The 14,453-nt window shown below is 43.0% G+C and overlaps 1 protein-coding gene across 1 annotated transcript in view; it reads left to right on the top strand.

Moving 5' to 3' along the window:
• Positions 1 to 14,453, top strand: part of NFASC (neurofascin) — a 639,840-nt gene that overhangs the window by 607,582 nt on the left and 17,805 nt on the right. The window contains exon 31 of the mRNA XM_078644633.1: positions 1,497 to 1,566. Within this exon, the coding sequence (XP_078500759.1) occupies positions 1,497 to 1,566 (70 nt within the window). The remainder of the gene's footprint in view (positions 1 to 1,496; positions 1,567 to 14,453) is intronic.

Below are 14,453 nucleotides of genomic sequence, written 5' to 3'. Positions count from 1 at the left end.
AGCCCGATCAGGTAAGAGCGGTGTGGGGGGTAGTCGACATACGACGATGAGGTAACCTTAAATTAAAAAAAACGACAAATCACTGACTTTGATCTCGCCGCAATCTCTTTATGATTCCAAATATCTGTATGATTAGGATAGAAGTCAATTCTTTCTTACATCTGGGTCCTAAATGCTGGACTAACTTCTCTTATCACCCCATAAAGAAACCAACGTTTTACTCGTCTGTAAATTAATGAATACAGACCTTTTCCCACCTTGTTAGGGCGGATTCCTTGTGTTAAACAGCTTTTTTATTAAGTAGGTTTAGGAGCAAGGAGACTCTCTGTGGTAATACCACACTATAATGGGCCTGATTCATATGTCGGCGGAAAGGGTGCTTCATCGCAACGGAGTACCCTTCCCACTAACATAATGGGCCGCCCGCCCGCCAGATTTACTGGGCAGCAAATCAGTGTTTATGACGTCACTGAAAATTACATTGATGAAGTACATAGATTACAAGTAAGCAGCTTTTCTTAGGATGACGCCACATTCAGTTCATGCAGACTGAGAGGCTGTCAAGTCATCAGCCACGTTCATGTATGACACATGATCTTGTATCCTGAAACAGGTGGTGTCATCCAATTCCATGTTTCTTTGAGCCACATGCAGAACTAGAGCCAGACCTACAAGACTAGAAAATGGGTGGAGGAATTCCTTCGAGTGTAAACATCTACAACACAACTGTATACACTTAGAATTAGTCTGTCTCTGTCATGCGGTGCTTAGAGTACATCATCAATAGATTTACAAACCACTAAAAGAATCATTTGTTTACTGGGGAATGATTTGCTATCAGAGACGTCTGTCAGTTTTATCAGATATTTCCACCAGCCTTTAATCATGAACTACGAGGATATATTTCTAACATTCCTGGCACATTTATGTAGTATGTGTGTGATTGTGTATACATTTTATAGGGATGAGTGAGGGAAAAAGCACAAATTTTGAGGAAATGGTAGCAGCATGCATGTGGTATGGGGATGTGTGAGAACTGTGTGCATTCTGTGCTGATGTGTAGCGAGTTTGCACTTAACGAATAAAAATGAGTAGCAGACGGACAAACTCAGTACTGAGAAGGTGCATTTTGAAAATGGGGAAGTAATAGTGGTGGGAAAGTAGCATAGGGAGTTTGTGAAGGGCATGCACATGTGTGTGGGACATTCATGCATTAAGAGAATGTACAAGGACTTAATCATTGTGTGACTGCGTGAGGCAAGGTCAGAATGTTTGCTGGTGGTAATGGCATTCACATTGTATAGGTTACTGTTAGGAGCATGTAAATATGGAGATATATGAAGGGTATGCACACAGGTGACTAACTTGGAACATTTCAGCAGATAGATGTTGCATAATGAATGAGATTGAGAAGAGCAAAAGAAATGGTATTTATCACACCCAGGTGCCAGGAAGGCCTTTTCATGTAGTTATAATTGTGTGCTTACTCCTTTTAGTGCGAGAGAAGAAGGATACGCCTCTTGACCCTGAGGACAGGAAGGACGAGGATGGCTCTTTCGATTATAGGTAAGTTCTTCCCACATTTTATTCCCAGGGTCTTGAGCAATACTGTCTCAGTGTTCAGAAAGACGTACATGAGACACTGATGCAAAGGCAGGTGCAGTTAGCTTTGCCATGCATAAGCGCTACCTAGTCAGACATATGAAAGAGACGCGTTCTTGAAAATAAGGCCATGCATACAGATGAAAAACAGATGAACAAAAGCAACAAATGTAGGTTCAAAAAGCAACAGACTGAAAACACCTTGCCAAAAGTATGTCATAAATGTTAGCACAATATGCGCACACATATTCCCACTGATCATTCACACACACATCAATAATCATGCTTCACTCTGCACCCAAACCCCTCTCACACATCCACAACTACCCTGTGATCGCAGATGGTGTGGCCGAGTATGTAGGAGGATTTTTCTGCATGCAGCACCATTACTCAGGTCCATATAATGTTATGAATCTGGCTTCTAAATCTGACAAGGATACTGCTGTCATTCTTCCTCTGATAAATATTGAATTATTAATGTTATTTTTTACTGTCCTAAGCATAGGCATGTGGATCACTTTCGACATGTAAAGCTCTCTCCTGCCCCTACAAAACAACTCTTCTCGTGACCTTCTGATGGTTTTCAAACAGCAGTTTACACAAAATTGAGTAGCCTTTAAATCCAGCAGTCATCAGTAGTCTAGATCCGGTACACTTGCTGTTTGCATTTCATAAATCCATTACTAGCAGGTTGGTACCTGTATTTTGGTGTGGCTTTTCACTTCACAAACTGCTTTCAGTTTTGTGATGTCCACTGCTGCATTATAAGACCATCAGGTGCCTTAGAAGCTGCATGTAATGTGTCTGTATTTGTCCTTCTCTTGCTTTCAAGGAGTGAGCAAAGGTAAGCCTGACAGTCATGCAGCCTGAGAAGTGCATGATTTGCATCGTACAAACCTTGCAGCAAGTAGTGCCATGATGCATCACTTCTTGGATTGATCAGGAAATACGTTCTTCGGGATAGAGTGTGTAGCGATTGGGAGAGAGGCCTTATTCGTGTTGCCAGCTGTGGCTGACCTCCCACGAGGCTCATACATTGTGACCAAGGAGGATGGCTACATGAAAAAAAACATATCCAAAATGTTTCAACAAGATAAGGCCAACTGTGTATCCGCCTAGGAACAGCTATCTAAAGAGACTATAAAGACATGAGAGATAGCCTAAGCAGCAGCTCTACGGATGGTGGCCAAAAAAGTAGGTCTCTGATAAGCCTAAAAGGCAGCCATTAGCTCCGAGTGTGTAGGTAGTTTTTGAATGTTGTGTTCCCTGTTATGAACCACCAAACGTCAAGAAAAGCACAGAACTTATGTCAATGTGTTTTGATCTCGCTCAGAAAAATTAGGAGAGTGTTTAATATCTAAACGGTTTAAAGTAAATTCGGCAAATCTGAATTGGATTGTCAGTCATATCTATTTACGGAAATGAAATTCAGAGACCACTATGGGAACAAAGTGGGATCATTCTTAGTTCAGCTTTATTATTGAAAATTCCTGTTCACAGCTCCTCCACTCCTAAGGCCTGCAATCTTCCCCCTCATGGAATATAGAGTATTTGGACCCGGTAAACCTTTATTGTGGTTTATTACTACTGTTGTACTCCTAACTTACACTGCTATAACATACCTTTGTTATGTTGTATATCAGGCACTTCCCCACTCAAATGGATCAGATGACACTGTACTAGTACCATAAATAAGAATGCGGAAATAATGACATCTAAAAAGGCTGTCTTCTAGGTAACTACAATGTCCCCCGTGGCCATATGCTTCAGAGGTTTTGTGTATCTGTGATTTGAGACCTACATTAATATCCCAGGTTGTCATATACTTTTATGATGCATAGTGTAGCCATGGAAGCCCATTAGAGTGTCTCCTAAGTCCTCTCTTCAGTAGGGAAATGGTTTGGTTCGAAGTCTTCGTGTGCGCTTCTGTCGCTGCAAGATAGCTTTTACAGAAATTTGCTTTAGTGTAAAATAAGCGAAAATGAGAAAAGGTATAATATTGAATCAACTCAGTGAGAAAAAGGGTCCAAAGACCAATAAAACAATGTCATCTGTCTTCTTACATTCTGTTATTCTGCAATCCTTTCCTGGAGGCCTGATTGATTTCTAGGTTCTATTGAAATAATTGAGATGTTCATCAGTTATTCTTCCAGGTAGTAGATCCAAATTTAACAAGGAGTAGTTAAAGAATTTTCTGTCCCTCCTAAGGCAGACCATCTACCTTTTAGAGGGGGCAACCAGTGATGTTTGTGGACCATTTATTTCAGATTGGAAACTTGTATCTAATCTGGCAAAAGCGGGGACAAAGAACGGTTCCCTTCATTGTTTACTTATCCAGCAGATTTTTTATTGCATTCCCACTATCATAAATTGAAGAAACTGTCAGTGTGGTGGACAAATTAGAATATGAGCATAGATTTACTGCAGGTGTGTTGACAGCAGCCAATCTTCCTATTGCAGCTAGTTTTTGAAGATTTCTAACTTTTTTGTAAATGGCTTTAAATATATATCTTTAAAATAAAAATAACAATTGTCTTTAGGAGACTTTCCAGTACGCACATCATTACCAGTATTCAGAACGGGAATACAGACACTAGATCAGTGGTGAGGGAGGGTGACTTGTGCCAGCAATTCTCAAGATGAGCTAAGATTAGTATGTATTTGACGTTATAGTCCTTTCACACCTGCTCTGGGATCGATGTATCATCTGTTGAACAGAAGGGACTGGGGTGTGGGATGCCTGCTGTGTAGCTGGACTTTGGTAAAGAACCACAGTCAATTGATAATATTGTTTGTGATAATCTACCAATGATTTACTAAGTGAACTAAAAAATAGTAATTGTTTTACATGTTGCATAAAGGCACTTTTTATTTTCCTTATTGGGACCTGAGGCCGATCACAAGAAAATCCGTAGACAAGAAAACTAGTAGACTGAAAAATACCAATCATTAAAAGTGATCCCCAGAAGAGATTTTTGGTCCTTCATTATACATGTAACCCCCTGTTGTTTTTAATAAAAATGAAATATGGAGCAAACACACAGTCAATAAGGGAGTCTCACATCCCAGACCTTTTCATGGGAGATGTAAATTTTTGGTGTGACAGTCTGTTCAACAGAGGCGTATCCTCTTCCAGGAATAGCTCACAGAAGAACAGGCAATTCTCTAGGGAACATACATGGGATCTACCTCCCATATACTTGGATTACTTTAATACATTTTCAAAAATCTACAGGAGTACATATGGAAGTCGAAAAAAAGTAGATCTCATGGCCACCAGTACTGTCCCGTACTTAACCTGCCAATACATTCCCTTACATGCAATTCCTTTTTGGGGAGAAAATTTACAATTGCAATTGTCATATAAATAAAGCATTGTGAAGGAGTGTGAATGCCCACAAAGTTGCCATCTTCTCAGTGGCCAATCCCTAAGTAATCCTAAAGGCTAATCAACTTTGTTTGCTTGCGGCAGTGGAAGAGTTGCATTTCTTGTGGTGGATATTTCTGTGCCTGAGGGCTGTAGGGATATTATGTAGGATTTTTTTGATTTGCTGTAAAATATTACTGATTGAATGCTAATGTGCATGCCCGTTCGGATATTGGAATGGTCTGCATTGTGTGTTTAGAATGTTTGTGGGCCACTCAAACGCTACCTGATGGGTTCTGTCTGTTATCCTCGTTAGAGCATATAGGGGTCTGACGGATCCAGTTCTTGAGATTAAATGTTTTTACTTGTGCCGAGAGATCTACAGCATGCGCCTCGTCCCCAGATCCTTAATGCTACTCACCATTCCTCACAGAATGCTTGCACGTATATCTTTCTTTAAAATGACTAATAAACCTTCGTCTTTGAAGAGGTTCACATTATATTTACAAAAAAATAGTGTATTTCAAAAAATGTCATGGAATATTTAAAGTTTATGCATAAGGCATTGATGCGACTTATGAAGAACTAATGTTTAAGGTATATAATATCAGGTGTGGGATTGTTTAGTGCTTACTGTATAATGGAGTGACCTGAATTAAGCAAGTTTTATTTAGAAGAGGCGGTGGCCTCTGTGAATATGGGTGGCGAGGATGGTAAGTGTGTTTCCTGCCTATGTGCCTGATCCCAGCAGCCCTGCGGTTTGAGGCGCGGTCTGCCCTCTTGAGAGGGGTGTGCATGCCCCCAGCTGGCGGAAGAATGGTGGTCTGTGTCCTTCACAGTCCCGCAGGGGTCGGTGCCAGCTTGTCTTGCTTTCCTGCTCCCTCAGCATGCCTGAGATGCTGCCTCTTCAACGGGTTATCCCTGTGCATGTCTTGGAGCTTGTCTTTATAGTGGGGTGAGGCGAAGCGTTCGTGTGCACTCTTGAGACGCTTCTGGAGGCGGACGCCTGTCATCTTGTCTCGCTGATGTTCTCTCTCTCTTTCTCTCCCTGCCTCCCCCTTCTCTCTCCTCCCATCTCTCCCTCACCCCATCCTCCTGACCCTGTGAAGGTCTTTGCAAAGGTAGGAGCCCGCGTCGCTGCCACTCACAGCTTGTATCCTCCCCGCCGCCCCTTCCTCCTACTGACCCAGAGCTTTCATGACCGATGCTTTTAACCATGGACTGATTGCAGCCATTAACCAGGTCCCCGATCCGATAGCGCCTGCTCCTCGCGCTGCGTGATTGATACCCGCGGCACGGCGGCGGTGTAACCTGCCCCATAACGCTTCATTCCTCCGGCTGACACCGGCTCCTCCTGACCCAGACGGGACACTGCTGCCAAGGTCGGCGCCGCCTGGGCCTGGGCCTCGTTTATGTGCACAGTGCCCTGGGCGCCGGTGCCACGCCCCTCGCGCGCTCGGTGTCACCCATAACACGCCAACGCCCCATCCTGAACTCTTCCCGAGCCGCCACCCCCTATTACCGGTGTCCATCCCACCCGGCAGGCTTGCCTGCTCACTCTGAGTGTTCCTGTGGGTTCAGGGTCAAGGTACTCTCGCCTTCACGCCACACCGAAACTGCGATACAGCTGCGCGCTCGATCCTACTAACAAAAACTCTTAAACATGTTATCACTTCCGGCGCAGATGAAACCCATGTGAATGCATCCTTTCAGCAAACACCTTTAACTCACCCATAATAACAAAGACCAGAACATGATCCGGAGACCGGAATTCCGCATTTTTCCCCCCAACATGCTCTTTGCCAGGCTTTACCTGCACAATAATGTGTTGACAAATAACGGGGGGGTTTCAGTATACGGGCATCATACATGCAAGTGCATTTACCATATCAGTGAATACTTCTGACTCGAAATCCCCTTTTGTGTCTGAACAAGGGTTTGCTCCTGAAATGCAATTACCCTTATAGTTCTAATCAGCGGCATGGGTTTATTGCCCCGGGCAACTGTTTGCCCAGTAGTTTTACCTGGGTCTACTTTGGCATGCTCTTCCCTTCACTGGCAATCCTGGTGGTCCAGATTGCAGCATAATGCAGTGACTGCTGCCTTACGTCTCAGCGAGGGGCACCTTCTGCCAGCCTGAATGTCAAACTTTCTCATGTCAGTGTGGCAGCTCTAGAAAACTTCTCCAGACCCCCAGCATTCTCATCTCAAAGCTCAGCTCTCTGCACTTTTCGAATTTTTTAACTCCATCCAATCTTCACTCATCAAAATTAGTTGAAGGCTGAACCGTCTTCAAACTAGGCACAGCTGCACACACATAGCTTTCTAATGAAATGCCTGGCAACACACCAAAGACAATTCACACTGCAGCTCAAAACTCAACCTTTGCTGTAGCAGCAAGACCGTTACACCCAGGTCCCATCTTGTTACCAGCTGAATGATCATCCTTTTGGACTTAGCACCTGACCACTACAACAGATTCCACAAATATAGTTCCAGAGATATAAGGCTTATGTAGTTTTTAATATTCAATGGCTCAATTGTTGCCAGCAGTGACAAACAGGTGTAGATAAAAAGTATGTTGCAATTTCCTAAGCGGATCAGCCGGCTTTGCTGCTGCTGTGGGTTTTTTTCTCTAAAAGCCTAGTAATAATCCTATATATAGTATTAAGAAGAGTTTGATGACTGTGGTATTTTTTGAACTTTGCAATTAAAAGTTGTCTAAGTACATTAGTGCCCCTTTAATCATGGATCTTCTGGCATGCCTACCAGATGTACATTAATGGTCCAGATCTCACAAATGCCCGGATGCAGCAAGGCTTTTCTGTATCCCAAGGATATTGGGCGACGCGTCAAAACACTGGGTGTGAAAATAAGTATTAGCTGATACGGTATCTTGGAACTGGTCTGTCAAAATCTAGGTTTTTTGGTGCCTCAGTGGGGCCTGAGGTCCTGAGAGCCTAAGGGTTAGTGCCTCCAGGAAAGTTTCAATTGCCGGATGCTGCAGGAAAATACTTCTGCCTGTTGGTCTCTTCTTGCATGGGCCCTATTTAGAGAAGTTAAGGGACATTTGTTTCCTCTACGGGACCATAACATTTCGAGGGTTTATCCACGTCCTTCAGTAAGCTCCTAACTGAAATGGGAGTTTTTTCACATTTAGACGGCCAGTCTGTAGACTTTTTGCACTATTCCTTTTTATGAGAACAGTCACCAACCAAGCCTTCTCCCCGTTTTCAGACAAGGCAATTCATTCTCTACAGATAAACGGGGAGAGCATGTTTTGGTGCTCATTGGTACCCTTCTTGATGGCACACTAGAGCTGACAGCTTGGTCCCCTGTGGCAAGAGAGACCTTAAATGAAAATTAGTTGGGGTGACTTTGAGGGGTGGAAGGAAAAAATGGAAACTGGAACAACTGCATCATACAGCTTCAGGCATTTATCCTTATATTGGTCTTTAACACGTATCTGCTCCCAACAATGCAACATCTAAATAGCTAGAAATCCCCTTTTACTATACACGGTTTTGCAGTAGGGGCATTTGGTGTTTTAATGTTACACACCATTGCTATCTAACTATTGGGGCATTAAGCATCACTTTTAAAAGACTGACACAGAATAAAACAGGTTGTATAAGATATGCCTTTATACCGCACACTCTCTCTCACAGGAAAGGACTAAAGCGAAAGACCTATTTAAAAAAACTAATAAGCTTTGGCAAAGCCAATATGTCTGGCCTAGGTTGCCGGCCTTTTATCTTAATATTTACTTGTTTAGTGATGGTTTTTATAAAACTTTACTCTTGGCAGAGCTGCCGGGCTTGCTCCAATAGAAAGAATGTCTAAGAGCAAAAATAAGTTTTTTGGGTCTCAAAAAGTATCGACAATGTCAATAGACCGTGACACTGAAGGGAACTACTTGGTGTTAGGATGACTAGGGCAGAAAGTCGTCTCTCACTGTGAACGTATCCATGGCTGAAGTGGGCTATTGCCCCTGACTTACAAACTTAGTGGGTGGAATAAAAATGTGAATGACAACATAACAGCCCAGTGGCTGAAGTGGGCTGGCTAAAAGCCCGTATAAGTAAATACATATATATATATATATTATTTCTGTGAAATCAAAAGGTCTTGGTTGACACCAGACCCACATTTATTTTTATGTCTGGCTATGCCTTAATACCTGAGTGACGACATGCAACAGAATAACACATATGTTTTACCAGCTAATATAGGGTATGGGTGACCAGACGTCCCCCTTTTCCCAGGACGGTCCCTTTTTTGGAGAAGTGTCCCGACACTTTTCTCCAAGTGACTCAAATGTCCCCGTTTTCAAACAGTGTCCCGGTTAAACACAGAAATGTCCCTGTTTTTCATTGTTCTGGTTGAGCGTGCACGCGCATGCTCTCTTTGCACTTGTGTTTGCTAGCCTGTAATGTTTTATTGATTTTTGGCAAATATATGGAATAGTCCTAAAAAGTGCAAATGTAATAAAAAGTACTAATGCTGCTGTGTAAAGGATAGGGGTGTCAATAAAAGACCTCGGATTTGTTGTCTGTAATGCTTCATCTCGGTCTGTGGAGGGAGCTGTCATTGTAGTCCTTTTTCTATGTCTACAACAGCTGTCAAATAGGCATACTTTTATGTGGATGGTTACTGAAAACTCGTAGTCCTACTTCTATGTCTATGAACTGTCCCCGTTTTTTGTTTTGAGAATCTGGTCACCCTATATAGGGTGCAGCCAGCTCTTAGAGAGACATGTATCATGAGTACCTCTGCAAGCATGATACGTGAAAAATAGCCCTCTGTCCGCTGCAGAAAAAATAGGTGATATCTGTCTGTACACAGCAGCAGCAGTGGAAGAACAACACTGGTAGGTAGGCAGACAACCAAGGCCTCTGCTGACCTGACAGGCCCTCTCCAAGGTCTAATGACCTCATCTGTAAGGGGATACAGTGTAGACGTCCCCATATCATGCACCATCCTGTGCATCAACAACCTTCCACACCGAGTTGCTGCCTATAACTTCCTACAGGCAGAACGTTCAACGTTACTTGTGTGTCTTCTCAATTTTGCTGTCTACTGTTCCTGAAATTTGAAAAATAATATCTCTTTTGTGTGCATGCTAGTGAAGGCTGACTTCACGCAACACCTCGTATCAATCTAACCAACCTCCTTTCAGACCCTCCTAATGAATAACCCCCTCTATCCTGCACTTTGTTGCCCTGCTGTGTCTCCCTCTTTCATCGTAATCTCCCATCTCACCACACCCTATTTTTATCCCCACACCTTCCCCGCTCCATATTTTCAGCTTTTTGCCTTTTATTCCCCTCTAAACCTCGAACCACTCCCTCACTTTTGCAACCTCATCTCCTCCACTTCCTCTGTCACCCTTTCAGGGCCATCTTTACATTCCCTCCCCAGTGCACCTTGTTTCTACCCTTCACCCTCCCTGCATCCTCGTTGTAGAGCCAACTGTTGAACATCATACTGTTGCTTTGTAGCTTAGTTTGTGCTGTATAAATATCATACATATATTCTGTGTATATGGTTGCAGTGGTTTATTCTCAAAAACTGATTCTCACCAGACTTTTGTGTCTTGTGTAGAGAATTGTTATTCAGTAAGTTCCTGTCTTCTCTCTCAGAATCCAGATGTCGTCGTCATGGCTTGGTAGTTCGGACTGGACTGTTCCCATGAGGCACAGGGTCAGAGCTGATTTGCATATAGCCAGTGTCTAACCCAGGGTGGTGTGGAGTGCAAAAAAACGATGGATTTAGGCCCAGATCTCTGTACTGGGGTGAATGTATGACATTGTTCTACATTCTGTCCATCAACTGTGTTTTTTGCAATTTTCACCCCGAGTGGGCTGGGTATGTTCAGACGTGAGTCCCAGGCTCTCCACACCACTGGAGTCAAGCTATCCAGGCTGATGAAGGCTGATAGCCAGAAACCGGTCCTTGGATGCTTGATTCCGGTCTGGGAAAGACATGGCATGGTAGTTCGGACTGGACTGTTCCCATGAGGCACAGGGTCAGTGCTGATTTGCATATAGCCAGTGTCTAACCCAGGGTGGTGTGGAGTGCAAAAAAACGATGGATTTAGGCCCAGATCCCTGTACTGGGGTGAATGTATGACATTGTTCTACATTCTGTCCATCAACTGTGTTTTTTGCAATTTTCACCCTGAGTGGGCTGGGTATGCTCAGACGTGAGTCCCAGGCTCTCCACACCACTGGAGTCAAGCTATCCAGGCTGATGAAGGCTGATAGCCAGAAATCGGTCCTTGGATGCTTGATTCCGGTCTGGGAAAGACATGGCTTGGTAGTTCGGACTGGACTGTTCCCATGAGGCACAGGGTCAGAGCTGATTTGCATATAGCCAGTGTCTAACCCAGGGTGGTGTGGAGTGCAAAAAAACGATGGATTTAGGCCCAGATCCCTGTACTGGGGTGAATGTATGACATTGTTCTACATTCTGTCCATCAACTGTGTTTTTTGCAAGTCGCTGAGGGTGAGGCATATCCCTGTGTCTAGCTCCACAGGAGACCATTAGCTTCATGAGTAGAACTCTGCCCTTTACAGATAGATAGGATATATTTGTGAGGCTCACCTCCTGCATTCGCTGGTCTGCAACATCCATTCAAAAGGTAAACTCTCTGGGCTCAGGCACTTGTGCATACCTCTTAGTAGAATAGCACCAAGCTGAAATATGTGCAGTCCTGCGGTTTTGAACAACCGTTTTGAGCTCTGATAATATTATTGTACAAGAGTGGAGCACCTCTTCCATAGTTTAGCCTTGAAAGCACAAAACACAAGGACAAAAAAAGAGAGGAAACAAGAGGATAAAGAGAGCCCACGTTTTGGCATCACTACTGATTCCTGTACAACTTGCAGCCAATTTAGCAATTGGTATCAGAACTGATTCTCAGCCTATTCTGAAAACTGAAATTATTGAGCTTTTAGGCGGTTCTAATAGATCAATATTTGTACCATCACAATGTTTTTCTGTGCCAAGCGATGAATTGATTTTATTTACACTATAGTTCATTCACGCCGAATCACCATCTATTTCACCTTGTGATTTAGTCTGTCTCAGGAGTATTCATTTACTCCTCTTACGTCTGCACCTCCCCAGCCAATATTTTTGTCTGTTGCACAGGTCTGTAGGGCTGACGTGTTTAAACCCTACAACCCCTGGCATTGTGACCACAGGTCATTGTCTTCCCTTAAACAGTGTTGGTTCAAGGCTCAGCCATATTTCTGATGGCAGTTGATAATTAAACTGCCACATTTTGTTGCTGGATTGAACTTGGCACATGGGAATATAGATGCAGTCACAAAATCAATTCACGTTTAGTTGTGTCTTGATTTCATAGCCAAACCACGTAAGGAGATGCTCCAAACACTTCAGTGCGACACTTCTAAAACTCTGTGTCTATTACCCATTAGCTGAAAAGCCCTCTGCACCAAATGATGTAGAGTCTGATCAGAGTCTGAATGTGGAGATGAACAACAGGACTAACCACATCCAACATGGCATACAATTCATGCTGGCCTTGTATCTGCTGTCACCTCCAAAGCCAACTACTTATCAGTTGAGTTCCAAGGTTCTTCCTTTGGATTCCTTTAGGCCCCTGTTAGCTGTAACACATTCCATTTTTGAGTAGTCAGTGACCACTTGGACCCATTCATTCAGAGCTATTATTTCAAAAGCTTTAGATCTGAAGTATTGCACTTCAGAGCAAGACTCTCATAGCAATAGTTAATCTCCCAGCAAATCATCACACTTCATAGCAGCATTGACCAAAAACCCAACAACTCAGTTTTGTAAAAGGACGCTGAAACATGTGATTATCAAGGCAAAGATAGCTATCGGAAACTTTCTCTTTGTATGAGATGCACTCACTTGGCTGTCTGTTCAACTATAACCTTCCACTCTGGCAAACATTGAAACATTAACAGGCTTTTTCTCTGAAGAGTGTGGCAGATGAGTTATTTTCTTGGACGTTGGCAACTAAGAATGCTGTGTTGCAGCAGTTACAGGAAAAGATCTAGGCGATACTAAAGCCAGAGTTTTGAATGGCTCAGCCTAGTTTGTGTTGACATGCATAGTGCATAACATCTTCCCATCATGCAGGTATTCCTTACAAAGCCATGTCTTTGCCTTTTGATAGTAGAACATCTGAAAGTAGATGTCCTTGAACAAGTTAAAAAAAACGGAAGTAACCTCTAATTCCATTAGATGCATTTACGCTAGTCACAAAAAGTGTAGGGTATATGCCTTTGCAGGTGTTCAGAACTGTTAAGACCAGCCAGGTCTGTAAAGGGAAGCAATGTTCCATCTTCTAGGAAATTCATGTTTCATCAATAGCACAAGCCTGTGGCTGAGGTTAGCACTAGCACTGTTACAGCTAAAAAGAATATATAGCTCTCTTTGAGGCGTTCATCACCCTTCCTCATCTTCGATCAAGGAGCATACATCCCAATTACGAAGTAGCTCAACTTTCTTCCCTTCACACTCTGTGGTCTAGGTACTGAAAATAGTATTAGGTGGTCTCTCTTGAACCGCTCTCCTGTACTGTTTGCTTCCCCACCAAAATATATGAATAATCTACAGTGCTTTTAGGAGAAAGACCTTATTTGTTACTCCTGGTACCATATCTGGAAAAGGACTGGAGGTAACTTGAATTGCATTCATATTCACTTTAAGAAAAAAACATGACGGTACCGTGGGAGTTTCATGGATATAATTACTGATGACTGCCACATGGTCTAATTTCTGGTTCCAAGACTAGTTACACAGAGTGTAGCCTCCAATAGTATTGATTAATTTTTACCCTTAGTTCAGCAGTCTTAGGGGTATAAAGCCAGAAATAGAGTGTCAACGGTCTTGCACCATTCAAAACATAGGTTTCTTCTTAAACATATGTAAGGTTCAGGTAGTCCCTTGCTAAAGCCTTCAATTTATATGGCCCCCTCTTGACACTTCTCTAGATAAGGTCTACCACATAAAGTGTGCATGTAGGGAATCAAACAGTTGTCCACTTCACATCAGTACATTCAACACAGTGGTTCCAAAGGCTTCTAGGGCTCTTGTATCCATGTAGTTCCTATTGCCCATCTCAGAATGAGAGCTGTGACACTTCATCTGGTCCTACATTGAAACCAACTGCAAGAGTGTACGTGCAAGAAAATTCTCATTCCAAACAAAGTGGTGGATTCTCGCTTTCATATTTGCTTAAAGAATCACATCTTCTGAAACGTCAACCACCAGTGACATAGTAATGAGAACCAACTTAGCACACTAATGCTTGAGAGTTCACTGCCAGGACCTAAATATCCACTGATTGTGGTCGAACCAGGAAATTAGCTCCACATAGATTATCTGGAGCTAAAACTTGTCTTCAGGAGGAAAAAAGCCAAGAAAAACAAGCCGCCAGAACACTTCCACCAGCCACAGATGTCAGTACTCTAATCGACTTCTACTG

Source organism: Lissotriton helveticus, chromosome 5_1 (assembly GCF_964261635.1).
Source record: "Lissotriton helveticus chromosome 5_1, aLisHel1.1, whole genome shotgun sequence".
In the NCBI taxonomy this organism is placed as follows: Eukaryota; Metazoa; Chordata; class Amphibia; order Caudata; family Salamandridae; genus Lissotriton; species Lissotriton helveticus.
The sequence above is the reverse complement of the archived record's forward strand: the minus strand, read 5'-3'. Positions and strand labels throughout refer to the sequence as shown.